Source organism: Lethenteron reissneri, chromosome 12 (assembly GCF_015708825.2).
Source record: "Lethenteron reissneri isolate LAM-NWPU_2019-01 chromosome 12, ASM1570882v1, whole genome shotgun sequence".
Taxonomy (NCBI): Eukaryota; Metazoa; Chordata; class Hyperoartia; order Petromyzontiformes; family Petromyzontidae; genus Lethenteron; species Lethenteron reissneri.
Genome location: NC_083790.1, coordinates 4,051,715 through 4,068,871, shown reverse-complemented (window position 1 = coordinate 4,068,871; position 17,157 = coordinate 4,051,715). Strand labels below are relative to the sequence as shown.

Sequence of the window (17,157 nt, the reverse complement as noted above, 5' to 3'; positions counted from 1 at the left end):
AAAAAAAAATTCAAAGCATACCCCTTTAAGGGAAGTATTTGCGGGCCCCATGGGGGGACTGGGGTGTGTGTGTGGGGTGGGGGGCAGTGTGGCGAGGGGCTTTGGTAAAGGGGGGGAGTGGATACCGTGTGGTTGGCTGGACACATGCGCGCACACCAAGGGCCTGTTTTGAGAAGCCAACATCTCTGGCATTACATCATTAGAAAAATAAGCAAAAGGGTGGCATGTGTGTAGCAATGCTGCACTCTAGCACATCCATCCAATACACACTTAAAAGAGTACTTCTGCGGGCTCATAAACAATTACTTTCTTCTTTGCTTCCATTTACCTTGGTGGTAGTATTTTTTTTTCCAGCGCTCACAAGCACGCTTACACTCGATCGCGCCCCGGCTGATGTGCGCCTAATATGGCAGACAGACAGGGGGAGACAGACGTTTTTTTGATCAAATACTAATTGCCCGGTAATTATAGTTGGGGGAGATCAAACGAGGTTATTTACAACGTCTGGATGATTTTACACACATTCCAAGAAATAATTGAGACTTATTTAAAATTAAACTGGAATGTAATAACTCATTGTTGAAAGTATTTTTCGAGCATTGCCACAAAACCACAAATCCGTGCAATGTTTTGGCCCCCGCGCAACACAGGCAAACTATGCAGACATTACGTAGCGCAGCCGTGCGCGGACATGATAATTCATTACTAATGAAGCGCCGCCGACACCGCCGCTAAAACGTGAAGCACGGTGGCGCTGGGCAGGGCTCTTTGGAACCCCTTCGCGGCGACTCAACAGATCGATCGATCACATTGTTCGCGACCGAAGGAGTTGACCTGCGGCGACGTTGCTCTTGCGCAGCCTCGCGCTCAACCCGGGTGGTGATTCATTCGAAGGAAATTTACTAATAATTCCAGTGTGAAAAATCTTATCGGCCCAAACGCGGAACGGTCGCGTGGTGTGGCCCGCCCGCCCGCCCGGATTTAACAATGGGGGAGACTTTTAGAGGGTTTTTTTGCAATTAGCAGATGTGAAAACACATTGAACGCATTAGTCCATTTTTGAGAATATCTCAGATGAATAACGAGTGCGTGCCAGACGGACAAAATGGACACAACATGTCTGATTATTGTACTCGGTGTGATTTCAAAGCGTGCTCAATGATCGTTGCTACGGTAACTTTCTTTTTGGTCGTTGCCACGTTACTTTATGTTTTGCTTCATTCCCTCTTTACGTACCGGATGGATGGACAAGATAAGCTCTGTGTATGCGTTTGTATTTTCGCTCTCTCAGAATTCGAGGGAATTTGCGAGCAACTCAGTCCGTGGCATTTGATTCCATTCGTTGAAGAATATTGACTTGCCGATTCACATTGATCACAGATGATTAATAACAATAACAATTCTCATATGTTAATGTGAACTCTTCAATCTTCAGTTAAGTTTTGCACAACAATCGTCATTTACAGCACTTCGACATTCAACTACTCGATTCGGTCCTCCCCGTGCCGTGTCAGTCAAGGGGGGCGTGTGAGACCATACTTCACCATGCTGGTCAGTGCGGATCGGTCAAGGGGATGGGTTACAATTTCCCAGAACTCGTTCAGATGTCGTTTGCTGCAAATGTTAGCCGTGGCTGGGAAATGAACTCCGGTTTATCAGATTCGGAGCACAGTGCACTCACAATCACTGTGTTTCAGTGCTCCACGCAGATACAAAGATGACAAACAAAACACAGGTTAATGCCGAATGAAGTTGTTGCACAACGCGTACATTCACTCTGCATTATAACAGGAATAAATAGCTTGTGGAATTTACCACCTTCTCATCTGATTTGTCACGGATAACACTCATTTCTCGGAAACGCCGCTAATCCTTACTTTTAGAACCTTGTGCCACTGGCTCAGAGCATCAGTATGGATTATGGGCATTATGATGTGCTCGAGTGTATTTTATGTCGTAAACACACACACACACACGGCGCACCACACCGGCATTTAATCCGCTTGAACGCAAGACATTCCCGGCCACACCAGCGGACCCGTTGCATCGCAGACTTTGCTTATGGCAAATGTGTGGAAATGTATTATTTTCTCGGCGGAGAGAAAATAAAATTACATAAAAGGAAAACAGATATTTTTGAACTTCAAGCGGCGAATTTTGTGTATCGTTGGAAGTGCGCAAGGGGTGACCTTTCGACAGACGGCATGTATATACACGAGTGTACCACTTGTTTACAAGCCAACTTCACAGCAGCAAACCTCCTCCTTAATAACGGCCTTGCCAGTAGGGTTCCGAAAAAAGGGGGGGGGGGGACCAACATTTCTGCGCATTTTGTCCGTCTGTGAGTTTACACGTGTCCACGACGTGGTCAACCCCGCGCCGTGGACGTCAAGATTTTTCCAGCGCTCCATCGGGCCCTTCGTTTGCTTTTACGCGCCGGGGCCGAGTAACGGGTCCCAACTTTGGATTGAGGGCGCGCGCTCGTTACGAGAGGGGGGCGGGGGGGGGGCAACGCGTCCAGAATCCCCGACGCTGATCCTGAAAGGCTGCTCCAACGGAAGTCATACGGTGTCTCTTTAAAAGAAAGACAGAAAACAACAACCGTCATCGCCTACCCCCCCCCCCCCCCCTAACAGGGCCCCCCCTCCTCCCCCCAGCCCCCTTAACCACTCTCAAATCTGCGATCGGCCGTTCGTTCTCGGTGGGTTTTAAGCGCGAGACCACCCATGTGCGTGCGTGCGTGTGCATCGACCAGGTACACGGCTTCTTGCGTTGGAACCAAGGTGACGCGCTGCCGTCTCGTCAATATTTTGGTCGGCACGTTCACCGCCGCCTCTTAAAGCAACTCATCCGACCAGCAATGATTCCCCTAAACCCCCCCCCCCCCCGCCCGGTCCTCTCCCTACCCAAAAATCCCCGCACATATGTCTCGAAAAACAAATATATAAATATTTCACAAATACTGTAAACACACATATACATTTGGAGGCCTGCCACACGTTTTCTGGCAGAAACGCACGCATTTTATGGAAATAAAAAGCCCCCCCCCCCCCTCTTAAAGCTGCTCCCTTAACGCTATGATGTTTCATTGTGAACTTTCAAAAACAAAACCGGCACATACGCTGGCCGTTGACCGAATTGGGTTTTTTCGCACCTGCATTTTGACTTACAATGGACAGAGCGGAGAGTTCACAGGCAAGCGGCCACGACAATATAATGACTAACAATTAATACATTGTTTACCTAGGAAGGCCATGGCGAGTTTGATGACTCTTCTTTCAGGAGGGCCCTGCAATTTGGGCTGTTGTTTGACGATCACCAATTACGCGATATATTATTCCGTTATTAGTGGCCAAATTCGTGCTTCCGTCTCGGCTAATTTGCTGAATGCGTGGAGCTTTCGCAAATCTTGCATTGATTGATGGAAGATCGGAATACCCGGAGGGGAATTCACGCAGAAGTCGCCGCAATTGCCACACAGACTTCAGGAATCGAACCCAGGCCCTTCTTGGAGTGAGGCGCAAGTGTTACTTACCAGTGTGAAATAAATGCGGTGGTAAAATAAGGCTATTTAAGCTCAAGGTGCTGCCCTAGATGTACTTGCTCACGGCAATACTTATGGAAGGGCCTTTACTACTAGAGGGAGCTCAAGAGAGCTCCCCCCCCCTCGTCCCCCTGAGAGATATTTGGCCTACTCTTCCTCACCGGCGAGAAGTCTTGGAAGACGTGGGATATTTCCCCGCATTTTAGCCCACCACACGCAAACTAGGGCTGAACGATTTGGGGAAAATATCTAATTGCGACTTTTCTGACAGATATTGCGATTGCCTTTTGATTTACGATTACATTTTTTTAAAGTCAAGCTTCAGTTCAATATTCACTGTGTAATAGATTTAAAACATGTGATGAAGCATTACCACATGATACCATCAAAATATGAACTGCTCTATATATTCTAATGCAAGGAGGAGAACTTAAAAGATATGAATTGCTTCCAACATGTATGTATTAAATTGTTTTAATTTAAACAGAACAATCAAACATAGAACAATTTGTTAAGTAAATAAAGTTATAATTAAAAAAGAGAAAACAATTCCAATAAGAAATTCATTGGAATTTTCAAATCGCAAAACATCGCAGCCTTTGCGATTTGCTAATCGCATTGTTTCAAATTGCGATTTTGATTTGAAATCGATTAATCGTTCAGCCCTGACGCAAACTGCCAATCGACTCAGCGTGGTTGCCGCCCTCCATGCCCCGTCGGGGTGAACAGAGGCAATGCGAGTCGTGACGGCAATAAGCTGTCGATTTAATTCAACGCCTCGCCGTTAATATCTTTTAATCTTTGCACGCATAGTGATCAATTCAATGTTTTATAGGACGCTGTGAAAACTTTACACTCGCCAAACACCGCATGCGAAAGAAAAAAAACCCCGTTATGTAACGTGAGTTGAGCTTGCGCGTCGCACGTCGCTCAGAACTAAAAATCGGGGGGGGGGGAGGGGGGTGGGGGGCCGGGGAGGGGAAAGTTACCATAAGAACGGCTAACTACATTGATTTTTCAAATATCCACGCTTTTTAGCTGAATTCCCTCAATAAAATAGAGGAAAATATGTATTTTCTTTCCATGAGGGGCGATTTTTATTGGGGGGGGGGGGGCGGGGGAGGGGGGGCTGTGCGCTGTGTGCGTGTCGTCTGTGTGCTGCGGCCAGCACGCCTAAGTATTGTGACGCGTTGCATCAACAGGACAGCTGTTTTTTGGCAGTGAAATTAGAAACACATGGGGTTCTGGGGAAACCTACCCGCACCGCCTCCTCCTCCCACGCTTGCCAGCTACATGTGCGCTTAAATAACGCCTTTGTACACGGCTTCATACGCGCGCGCACACGCACACGCGCGCGCGTGCACGTGCGCACACGCGCATGCACGTGCGAGTTGCACGCCGCCGATAGTGTGGGCAACGCGCGCGCGTACGCCTGCGTGGCGTATTCGCCCGTGTTTAAAAAAAAAAGGCTTGCGTGCTCGTCTTGGTCGTTGTTTTACTTACACCGCACGCCGAGTTTTTAGTTTTTTTTTTACGCGACGGCGTTTGTGGGGATCCTTTCGCAAGTTTTACAGCGCTCTGGGTTAAACATCGCGCCATGTTGAAAATGACCGACGCAGACGCGGACCTGTTGCGCATCCCCGAGCGCGTCGCTCGATTCTGTGCTCTGAAACAGTCGTCGAGGCGGAGCTCTCCTCGTTTAGACGCCAGGACACTGGCTTAGAGCCCCAAGCGTTACGAGGCAAGCACCCGGCGAAAGCCCGCGGTGCCATTCGTTCACCAGTCCACACACACACGTGCACGTGCACGCGCGCGCCACACATTTTCAAACAAACTGTGGCGAGTGAAAATGCTTTGCGCCCCGCTGCTTCGCAGTGAAACCTCATGTGCACACCTGTACGCGTAAACATATCTGCAGGTATCACCTTTCCCGCGGAGTTGCGTAAAAAAAACAATATGCTCGGCATAACACCACCCCCGCCCCCCGTCTCTCTCCCCTGCACACGTGCGCGGGGCTTGGTTCCCTACACTCACCGAGCTCGCTCACCTCCCACGCCGCGCACTTTTCACGCCAGAAAGCTTAAAGGCGTATTGTACTGACAATCCGTAGATGTATCAGCGTCATCATCGTCATCGTTGTCATCATCTTGCGTATACATTCATACGTTGCAGTCGGATTTGTAAAGTATACGCCGTGTCAATTGTTGAGCAGGCGAACCCGTCCGTGCATTTCAACGGCGCGCGCATTCGAGAATTCGTAACTTTTGCCGTGGTGGTCAAGCCCCTGTAGCTTGTCGCTTGACCTTGTTTCAAGTGGGGTGAGGGGTGGGGCAAACAGAAACTCAGGTGGAGGGGCTGTTTGACACGGTGTAAAAAAAAACATTTTAAATGCTAAAATAGATCGAGTACGACGATACGATCTGCCTTTGTCTCGCGTGCATTCTGCTCCGGCTCTGACCCCTGTGTGTGCATGCGCGTGTCTTTATGAGGTAAGGCTGCGAATGCCCGTTGGCTTTAACCAGTGGTGCTTAACCCGAGGTGCACGCACCCCCTGGGGGTTACGAGATGCCCTTTCGGGGGGTGCGAGACGTGGCCAGATTTCTCTAGAAGGTCAATAATCGAAAACACAAATTAAGCACCGACGCGTAAGTACAGCTACTTTGTTACATCAAACTCTGTGTATTTAATAACTTTGCACATTTGTTTACGATTGAAAACCAAAGGAAGGGGGAGAGGGGTGCAGGCTGCAGGAAAGGTTAAGAACCACTGGCTTAAATTAACTCCTGTGCTCATTGCGTCCAGCAGCTTCCAAACCACTGCAAGTGGTTTGCGCAGGACAATACGGCAGATCAAGTGAACATCTTTGGCGCGAATTAAAAAAAATCTTGTACCAAAATTGTTTTGGACTTGATTGTAAGATTTCAGAGAGAGAGAGAGTGGGAGGGAGTAAAGGTGGTCTGTTGCTGCTGCGCGTTGAGCAGAGGGAAGGAGGTTCCGCTGGTGTCGGAGTCAGTGTTGGTTGATGCTTTCGTGCAAATCGAAGAGGGGAGGGGAGGGTGGTGGTTGAAGTGCGTAATAGAAAAAAATGGCCCAATAAAAAAATATTGGGGTAGGGGGGCAAATATAAATACAAATAAATAACAAAACACGGAGAAAAAAAAATGGGCGTAAGGTTAGCTAGACACGTCGACTGTTTGGAACCGAACAACGCGCCATTATATCCTCGGAACATTTGGTTCCGTGAGCGGTAATTTAAAACTCGAGCTGACTTGTCATTGGCTTTAGTTCTACATCACGAGAGTGGGGCATGTTTCATTGTCAACCGGCTTCAAGGGACCTGTTAGTCTCAGATTTAACAGCAAAAGACGTAAATTTAAACTTTTTACTATTCAACATTTTTTTATTATTATTAAATGGTTTCAAACTCTTTTTAGGCCCCCGTAAAGTCATTTCCGGAACATGTGGGCATTACCTCGTAGCTGCGGAGAAAACTTTTACAAAGTCATTTTGCTTGCGCTTACTGGAAAGGAAATTCATTGCTTTGGCTGGGATTACCCCTAAACATTGATTGTAAAGAATATAAATAATAAAATTACATCACATCGTAACATTCCTCTTCTGCTGATTCATTTCAAATGTTTTTTGCACAATTTTGGTCAACCCGTGCACCCATGCGTACAACACGAGTTTGTGTTGCATGTAGTAATAACGGTGATGAAAAACAATGTAGTAGAGACGGGTGGGGCGGTGGCACAGTAGTTGTGCACCAGGGTCGTGCGGTCAGGGGAGGCAGGGGAGGCAGAGCCTCACCTGTCATGCTCCAATGTTACGAAAAGTAAAAAAAAATAATCAAATTAATAACTAATAAGATTTTCCCACTGATTTGTGTTATAAATGTCATTTTTATACGATTCCAATCAGTCAAAATCGCCAAATTTGCGGAGCTCCGCTGCAAATACAGGAAGAGACGAGAGGTGAGGCAGCGACGAGCTCAGCCTCCCCTCTGATTGCGCAACCCCTCAGTAACTGGATGGAGCGCGGGCAATAAGCGCGTGCCTGTTATTATCTCAGTATGTCACCAATGTAATGTTTGTAGACCCCTTCATTTCATGTCCTCGCCTTCCATACTCCAGGTAACTTATTTCACGTATGTGTATAAGATATTTAGGCTCGCTGGTCTCGTCATGAAACTGCAATGTAAAAGCACCAGGGGAGGCAGCTGTCACATCTGCCTCACTGACGGGGACGTGTCTAACACGCCCCCCTCACTGAGGCCACGCACCCCTCAGTGTGTGAATCTGGCTCTGACACGAGCCAGCGCCTCCCCAGCCATTGACCTCACCGCACGTCACTGTTGTGTACGCTGTGCCGCACTACGAACCATAATAATAAAAAAAAACTCCTATCCAAGGTCCTGCCCTGGCTCCTCCCCCCTCAACCAGTATATATACGGGGTCGGATCTCTTGGAATTTCTCATTTACTTGATACAGCGAGCGTGCTGTGACGGTTCCACCTGAAGACGGACGCTTGTGTTGCCTCCGAAACGTCGTGATTTTTATTTTATTTTTATTTTAATATATATTTTTTTCCTACGTGACTTTACCGAAAAAGCCCCAAAAATATGAATCCTTGCAGTCACGAAAGCTTCAAATCTAGAACTCGTAATCCGAGTTCGATTCCAGCTGTGGCTCGCATGAGTGGGACCGGTTCTGCCTTCCCACTGCCGTTCCTAAGCCCCACCGACCGGTTTGGTGAAGTATGGTAACAATAAAATACTCCGGTATTCATACACGAACAAGGTTGTAATAATATAGCATGGAAATATTAGTGGGGGGGGGAGGTTGTGGTGTGGTGATTTGTGCATTGTGTCCTGGGACATGGCAACCTGAGTTCGATTCCTCAAGGCTGACATCAGTTGGCGAGTGATATCAGAACTGGTTCGCTGCACCACTCCCCCTTCAGCAAGCCATGATCACCAAAACAATGAAGTATGCTCAAACACCCCCCCCCCCACCACCCAATGGATGACAGGGCATGGTCATCATCCAGCAGTGGATTGACAAAATGGCTGTAAAAGGCATCGTTTTACTCTCAAAGTAATAGCAGCCTGGGAAAATGCCAATATTAATAAAACGTTGACAATCTGCCATGGTGGCATTTCTACTGGCGTTCTTTCCTCCGCAAACCATTGCCTTGTAAATATCAGCAAAGGTCATCTTCAAAGTGTCCCCAGTAATTACCAAAGGGGGCCCTATCGTAACCACCGAGCGATATTATCGCTAACCTCTTGTGAAGGGTTTCCCCCACTCTGTAAGAAACAAGTGTTTTGTGACATGTTATTTACTCCGTTAAATCGCTTTAATGTGACCGCCTTGAAACACAATTTTGCTGTGACCTTGCATCCCGTGTCCTTTCACCCACATACACTCCTCGCCGAGACATTAATTATGTCTCTCCCTCCCCATCGTGTTGTTGGAAAAGAACAAAACAAATATTTTCTGATGTATGTTGAACTTCTTTCGCGCCGTACGTAGCCAACCGCACTCATCTGAGGTGCGGTGGGAAGGATAACAAACTGAACACAAAGGCAGTTCTAAAAAAATAGTTTTCAATCTAGATTTAAAATTGTGTACAGCTTCAGTGGCTTCATAATATTGGAAGGAAGCGTCTTCCACATGGCTGCAGAAGCGTGATGCAGTGACCATCTTTGTTTGATGGCTAGCCAAAAGGAAAAAGTTTATGCTAAATTATAAATTCGCATTCAGTTGATATACAGTACACAAAACTATGAAAGTATTTTTTTTTATCTTACTAGGTAAGGCCCACTGAGCTATATAGCTGTTTTTGAGAAGCGACCTGGCCACGAATGATCGCTCCAACGAAGTGGCTTTGTCAAGTGGCTATTTATAGCAGCCAAATACTCTTAAACGCATGATGCTGAATTTGGAGGAAAAAAACGGGAGGAAAATCCACACGACCATAGGGAGAACATGAAAATATACAAGGGCCCTCAGGGTTTGGATTGAACCCACAACCTCCTGCATACCAGGTGAAGTAGTTAACATACTGCTGTTGCGGCACCCTATGAAGCTACAGTAAATATGTAACGGAAGCGGTTTTAAGATATATATTGTTAAATTGCCAATGATCCAATAAACGTGAATATAGCCAATCTCTCAAAGATTTTGGAAGTTATCAGGGTTGAGTTAACACGTAAGTGCTCACCACCTTCAACAGCACAGTACTTCACTGTAATATGAATCCCGTTAACTTAAGTTCGATTCCTGGCCACAGTTGGCATCAATTTGAGGGCAAGTTATAGTGTCTGTTGCCGCTTCAGGGTCTTTGCCCTCACCAACCCAGTACAGTGATGTATGGCCAAACAGCCTCCACGACATTCGTCCAGCAGTAAGTTGACAAAGGGTTGAAAGCTATTATTTCTTAATCATTTGATAAATATTTGTGGTAGACAGCTTGATAGATACATTATACACTCAGATGAAAATGAAAGTTTACATCTAAGACACCGATAATACGATTAAAATCTTTCAAAAAGTGTATCTCTGCTTGAACTACCGAGGGATGATTTTCCATCGGGAAAATATATAATCGGTGACGCTTCTGGCATTTGACCCTTTTTCAGAGCACAAAAACGAGCAATTATAATAGGCACGTAACGACTATTTTTTTTTACTGATTCTCACACTCACAGCACATGGATGCATTGATGTGCACGCGAAATATAGTTCTCGAGAACTTGTGGCAAATCGCATGTACATTCAATACGAACGGGACATCTAGGTTTATAGAGCGAAACGAGCTTAATCAACCAAGCCACAATTTAAACGACACAACAAAAATCATCCGATTCTTGATTTGAATCATATGACCACAAATTTAAACTATTCATGCAATCACGAGGCAGTGAATTAAAGCCCTGCCTTCCGTTGCCCGAACAAGTCGTGGAAATTCCACGTTTCCTGTGTCAGAGGCCGGGTCAATCCAGAGGACAACGACCAATGACTTTGCACAGCGTGGCGCTCGCTTTATCGACCCGGAGCGGACAAAGAGCTGCGATTGCAACGATCAATTTTTCACACGATCGTTTCTTTTTTAAAGCAGTGCTCATAGATTGCTGATCCCTCCTCCCCCACCTCCCACCCCGGCCCTGGCTCTCATCCTCCCCCCCGTACCCCCCCCCCCATCCCCCCCGCTATGCAGGCGTCTACAAACTGAGCTGCCGCGATAACCCACTGGTGATTCCCGTGGGACTCGGGGTGACCGGACGAGCGGGCAGGAGGCGTCGCCGGGCCAAGGCGGTGCTGCTGCACGTGTCCTCGCGTCTCGTCGCTGTGTCCGGCGTGGCGATGCGACCCGTGTCCCAGAAGCTCTCCTCCACCTCCTCCTCTTCCACCTCCTCCACCTCGTCTTCCACCTCCTCCTCCACCTCCGGGAGAGAGGACGAGGAACTGGCGCACATCTGCCCCGCCGGCGAAACGTACAGCCACAGCCTCAAGAGGTTGTGCCCCCCCCTCCCCCACTCCGTGTCTGATGAAGCTTAGTGTTGTCGTTGTTGTCCGAGAACAGTTGAGTCGATCAGCAGGTCTTGTGTGGTGGGGTAAAGTGTGGGTACTCCCTCCTCGTCACCCGGCTGCCTTCCGGCTTGCTTGTGGTTCCTCGTCATTATCTCTCTCGCTGTCCGAGAGTGAGTTAATACTGTGCGTTAAAAGTTTTAAATCATTTATTAGTGGTATTATTATTATTTCGATTTAAAGCTTTCGTGACTGCAGGGATTCATCTTCTTGGTTCTCCTCAGGTGAGGACGGCTGCTTGCGTTGTGGCCGAGACGTCGTGAGAATTATTTTATTATGTTTAATTTTTATTATATTATTACTTCCCTTCTACGTGACTTTACCGGAAGAACCAAGAAGAGGTATTATTATTATTACGACAAGACTTCCGGCTGGTGTAGAAGGCCAGGCATTAGCCTAGCTGCAATTAATAAATGTAGGCCCCTTGTCAAATTTCTCACCCCCCCCCCCGCGCTTTTTGTAGCTCCACGCCTGGGCCCCTCCATCCCCGTAGACCCTGGTGCAGTTCAACTGCCTTCACACAGTAGCCATGCGTCCGATGGTTTAATTCGACTTGAAACAAATACTCAACCAAACTAAATATGGCCACTGGGAAAATTATATTCTGTTTAGGTCAATTAGCGTATAGTGGGTTGCCTATATTCAGAGAGTTGTGTCCTGGGGAAGGGAAAATAATATTACGAAGGACTGCATGCTAGGTGGGCAGAAAAAAATAAATGCATGCCTTACAACAGACACCTATTTGGCTGATGCTTTAGTTCATAGAGAGAGAGAGGCCAGACGGAGTTAATAATTATTGTTGGAGATTCCGTTATATTATATTTACTGTTACACTCTTTGCCTTGCATTGCTAGGACACATACCTATAATACCTGGCAGCTCACGAGCGTTGATTCAAGCAAGCCCGACTGCCGCTTCGGACGCTGTGTCGAAGCAGGTCAAGGGTTCGCTTCGAGTGCGTCAATGCTGCTGACATTACGCACTCCCAGAAGGCCGTGGGGCTGTTGGGTTGCGTAGAAAATACTTTCGTGTTGAATGCGGAGAGATAGATATCGCAGGAGATGTTTGTCTGCACGCTTAACTATTTTGTTTGTTCTATTTCTCAACGATCATACTCACTCTTTCGTAAATGCAGGAATCCATACTCTTTGGTTCTTTCAGGTAAAGTCACGTAGGTAGAAAAAAAACAATAATGATTTTTCTACCTACGTGACTTTAGATTTTTTGTTTATACCTACGTGACTTTACCGAAAGAACCAAAGAGTATGGATCATACTGACTTTTAATTAAATAATTCAATTGTCATGTTATAAGTACAACTCTGAATGCTTGTTTTTCTTTTAGATGTGTTGGGTATTTATCATCGAGAATGGGAATGCCTCTTTAAAATTTGGGACTTTTCCAAAAAAGGTCACATTCCAGAGTCTCAGTCTATGCGTGTCACCGTCGTTTTAAAAGTAAAAAGAAGGTTTTGTCATGAAATCATCTTTCATTTCAATACAAAGAAGGAAAGATTAATGTAGGAATATAGTTGGAGAATAATATGATATGGAGGGAGTTAAGTGGTGGTGCAGTGGTTAGCGCAGTTGTTGGCGCTCTGTGCGATGTCCCCTGTGCGTCTGGGTTTGATTCCTGGTCATGGCTATGAACGGTGATGAATTATATCAGAAGTGAGCTTGGGTCTGTCCCTTCACAAACCCAAACAGGACGAGCGTGGTGAAGTCTGGTAAAAGTAACTGCCATGACCAACATGGCATGGAGAAGCCTTCGTCCATCGGTGGATTGGCAGTGGTTGTAAATAATTATCATTGTCGTTTTTTTCCCTGAAAGAACACATTTTTTAAAAAGAGTTATTACATAAAAAGATAGGATGTGAACACTAAGCACCGTGTTACTTAGTATTACTTAAACCGTGGCTCAGATGAGGTTTGGCAGAAGTCTAAAAGCATTTACTGATTGTAATCCTTCTCATTAAAATAATACGCATAAAAAAACAAGCCGCCATATCGATTCACATTTCAATCCGAATAATGGCATTTCCTTTCCTCATCAAAAGCTCAGAAATGCCATCAGTAACACCGCGGGGCCACACGGTGGCATTTCCTTGAAATTCATTTCCTCGCGACCAACAATGGCATTGAATTTAGGACCCTGATTTATGGGCAGTTGATGCTCAGCAGGGACTCGGTGCGGGTTTGGGCCAGAAGGCGCTTTGGGTGCCCAAGGGGTGGCATGTTATTTACGATGCGCCGCCCCCCACCCCCCAACCCGTCTCCCTAGGAAAGCCACAAGTGTCACCAGATTTATGGTGCGCTTAATCGTTGAAGAAATACGGGAGCCTTATGTAACAGTCCGAGGCATCTCCCTCCACAGGGCCAGTGCGTGCTAACCCTTTTCGGGGAAGCTCAACGGTTTTACAATTATGTTAACAAGACACGACCGATTATCTTTATAGCCCCGGCTTGAATGGGGACACCATCCCGTTGAATGTGCGAATGAAAGACTCCGGTGCTGTTAATAAGCGCGTTGACTTAATATTAGAGCCGGGACATCCAATGATTTAAGTCACTGATTTACTTTGCCGATTTATCGCCTAAAATGCTCGACCAATCGGAAAACATGAAAATGGCGTGGTCCGTGCACAGAGCGAATGTGGTGAACAACTTTGCTCAGTGGAACGTCGAGCAAAACAACCATCTACTCGTAGTCACTCCCCCAGATAGAAAATGTCTTGAAATTCACTCCGCATCTCCACAAGTGCTTGACTGAATATCAAGACGTGTTAACGTCCTGTGAAATGTTTCCATTGCTTCATATGACATGGTCATCACCATTGTCATTGGATAACACAAAAACTGTTGGAGATTCACTGGTATAATGGGGGGTGGGGAGGGGGTCCCACCTTCAGGCGGCAGAATATTGGGATGGCCATCGTTTGTTAAGGGGCCCGAGCAATCAACCACAAAAAAAAGCAATCGATTACAATGTTTAGCCGATTTGTACATTGTCTCGACGATTGATTGACGAATCATCCCAGTGATACTTCGTGTCATTTTTAGGACCGATCACTCCCCCAATAAATGTTCCACCTCTTCACGTGAGAAGGCCACCTAACGAACCCACGCCCTCATTGTTTTTGCCCGTCTCCTGAAACGAAAACCAAACGGCGCCAGGTGCACCTTGCGACGAGTGCAGCACCTGCCTCCCGCTGCTGGTGGCTAACGGCACGGTGCGGTGCGAGGACGCCGGCAGCCGGTGCGAGGTCCTCTGCGGCAAGGGGCACGAAGCGAGTGTGGACGGACAACCCGCGGTGGACAAGAAGCAGGTGAGGGCCCGCCGTCGTCCCACGCAATCGAGCGTCACTTAAGCCCTTGCCGTTCCTGGTGACTGCACGCCGACCTCGTGATTTACGCGTCGCGTTCCTCCGCGGAAGGCAACGGGCGGTCTTCGCGACGCGGCTCAACGAAGAGTCCGTCGCGCCAGCGCGAGAGGGGGTCCGTCGCACTAGCGTAACTGGGATCTCTCTCTCTCTCTCCTGAGCTCGAACAACGAAGAGGGGGACTTTGCAATGGCGCGCCGAGGCCAAAGAAGGGTGCGTGCTCACAAGCAGATAGTCATAATAAAAGAAAACCACGTAATAAAGGCGCCCCTAGTAATTTGTCAGTGCGATATTTCTCAAGGGGCTAATCACTCCATCTGCCGCCCGCCCGCCCGCCGCTCGATTTAAATAAACACCGTCGGCCATGCCATAGTGTAAGAATATTGTGAACAGAATGAATAATTATCTGAAGGCATGTACAGCATTGGACAAAAGGGCTCTCACACGTGGCACGAGCTGCCAGGAGACGGAGTGTGTGTAACTTTAAAAATATGTTAGCCTTAAATATGTTCGTGCAACAATGGTAACAAAATACACGTGTTTGTTTTTTTTCCCATCTCTTAAGAGTAGCAAGGCTTGACTTAAAGCTTTCGTGACTGCAGGAATTAATATTCTTTGGGTCTTTCGGTAAAGTCACGTAGATGGTTCAAAGAAAATAACAAAAAAACTACGACGTTTCGATCACAGCACAAGCGATCGTCCTCCTTGTTATTTTCTTTGAACCCTCTACGTGACTTTACCGAAAGACCCAAAGAATATAGGAGCAAGGCTGTACAATTCAGTGGACGCTAAAAGCACTTACTCATACACAAAAAAATCAGAACATTGTGTTCCGCTTACATCCCCCCCCCCTCCTTCTTCTCTCTGACGTGTTCGGAGTCCACCTCAACCTCGGCCATCCGTAACCGCGCGCTAAGTTTTGTTATTTGTTCGCTTTTTGCATTTTTGTTGTTGTTGCTCGGAATAATGTATGGGCACGCGTTGTTCCTCGGTGCAATTACGCATTGTCGGGGAGGGGGGGGGGGGTGTGCCCTGCGGCAGGAGGGATGGAGAGATGATAAAACCCTGGTCATTGAAGCGAGCGAAAAAAAAACCCCATCGCAGCCGAAGCTCGAACCTGTCAATTTAGCTCGATCTTGAGCGCGAAGATACAGGAGCGGCGAGGTATGCGCGCGTTTGTTGTGCGCCGATAAGGCGATTCTGCAACCGGTTGTTATTTCTACCCCAGGTAAGGAGAGCGAGAGAGCCGCGAATGAATGGCCACGGTAGTAGTGACCGGTGGCACTTGTTGTTTTTTTTTACGTGCGCCTCTGGCCGAGTCATCCGTGACATTATGAAGCAAAGGCAGGCTGGCGACGATTTGCCTCTCTCGCAAGAAGCGAAGTCAGCTCCACGACTTTCCGAGTGCGCTGTCGAAATGGGACGGGGGCGTGCGGGGTGCGTGGTTTTGTCTGTGTGTGAGTGTGGGGAGCGCTGGCGTGGTGGTAGTTGGCGCTCTGCACGATGAATGAACCCGCGTAACCGAGTTGAATTGCCGCTCACGGTCAGTCACCGTGGCGGATATTTATGCCGGTCGTGGGCCTCCCCTAGGTGAACTCAGCCTTAAATCGTTAACCGGGTGCGGTGTGTAAACGTCATGCACTGGGGAGATAAAGGCGGCCGGGCGTGGTGTTTAGCCGCCCATACCGGCCTTCATAGGTGCTTGCGAACTGCACTTGGCTCAAAAGTCTGTTGAAGTCTTTATGGGGGGGTGGTCTTTGTCTGTGCGTAGGATAGTGGCCTTTCAGTTCGTAGCACAGAGCACGGTACGGTGTGTTAACAGCAGCACCTGGGGATACAAAGGTGGTCGGGTGCAGTCCCGGCCACTCCACGCACCCACCCACCCTCGTGCGCCACAGCACTTGCCCCAATAGGCTGTTGTGGGCTATACGGGGTATCTTTGTCTTTGTATGAGAGTTGGGGGGGAGTGTTCTTTCAGCGGACAACACACTACAGAAAAAAAACCCTGACCTCATTTCACTTCTTAGACCACGGATGTTATTAGTGACAAGTGGTATCAGAAACTGTCCTGTTACCAGTCCTATGTTGGATGAACTTTAAATTAATATCTGGGGAGACAAAGACGGCTGTACGTGGCGCTGGCCACATTGTTTTCTTGAGCGACGTGCCGGCCTTAATAGGCGCTCGCAAACATAACTTTTCCCAGCTGTTTATTGGGGTATAAGGGAGGGGATCTTTCGTCTTTGTTTTTGTGTGCGGGTAAGATAGGGTAGGTAAATATGTTTTGAGAAATGTTTAAAAACTAAACAAACCCCTCTGTTTAACTGCAAGTTTACCAATTTTATAATTGAATAAGTGTGTTTACGTTCAGGGTTATTATGCAGAGAGACAGAATAATAATGGTGATTATCTGCATACTTTTAATATCCCATTGTCAAACGTTTTCCTTGCTACGTGTAAACACAGGCAGTTCTGTGCACTCATAAACACGAGGCCCATACCTCTAACCACACACACACCACCTATCACAACAACTGCGCCACGGCATTATTGATTACCCCGTGGACTGATTCACGCCTCACCCCCTGCAGAGATGTGATGACTTGTAACAATTCAGGGTGCCGATTAGAATCAAGGATGG

At 47.3% G+C, this 17,157-nt stretch overlaps 1 protein-coding gene across 1 annotated transcript in view; it reads left to right on the top strand.

The window, feature by feature from the left end:
* LOC133341666 (pappalysin-1-like) overlaps positions 1-17,157 on the top strand; it is a 168,833-nt gene that overhangs the window by 102,032 nt on the left and 49,644 nt on the right. The window contains exons 15-17 of the mRNA XM_061550258.1: positions 10,767-11,064; positions 12,075-12,145; positions 14,311-14,462. Of these exons, the coding sequence (XP_061406242.1) occupies positions 10,767-11,064; positions 12,075-12,145; positions 14,311-14,462 (521 nt within the window). The remainder of the gene's footprint in view (positions 1-10,766; positions 11,065-12,074; positions 12,146-14,310; positions 14,463-17,157) is intronic.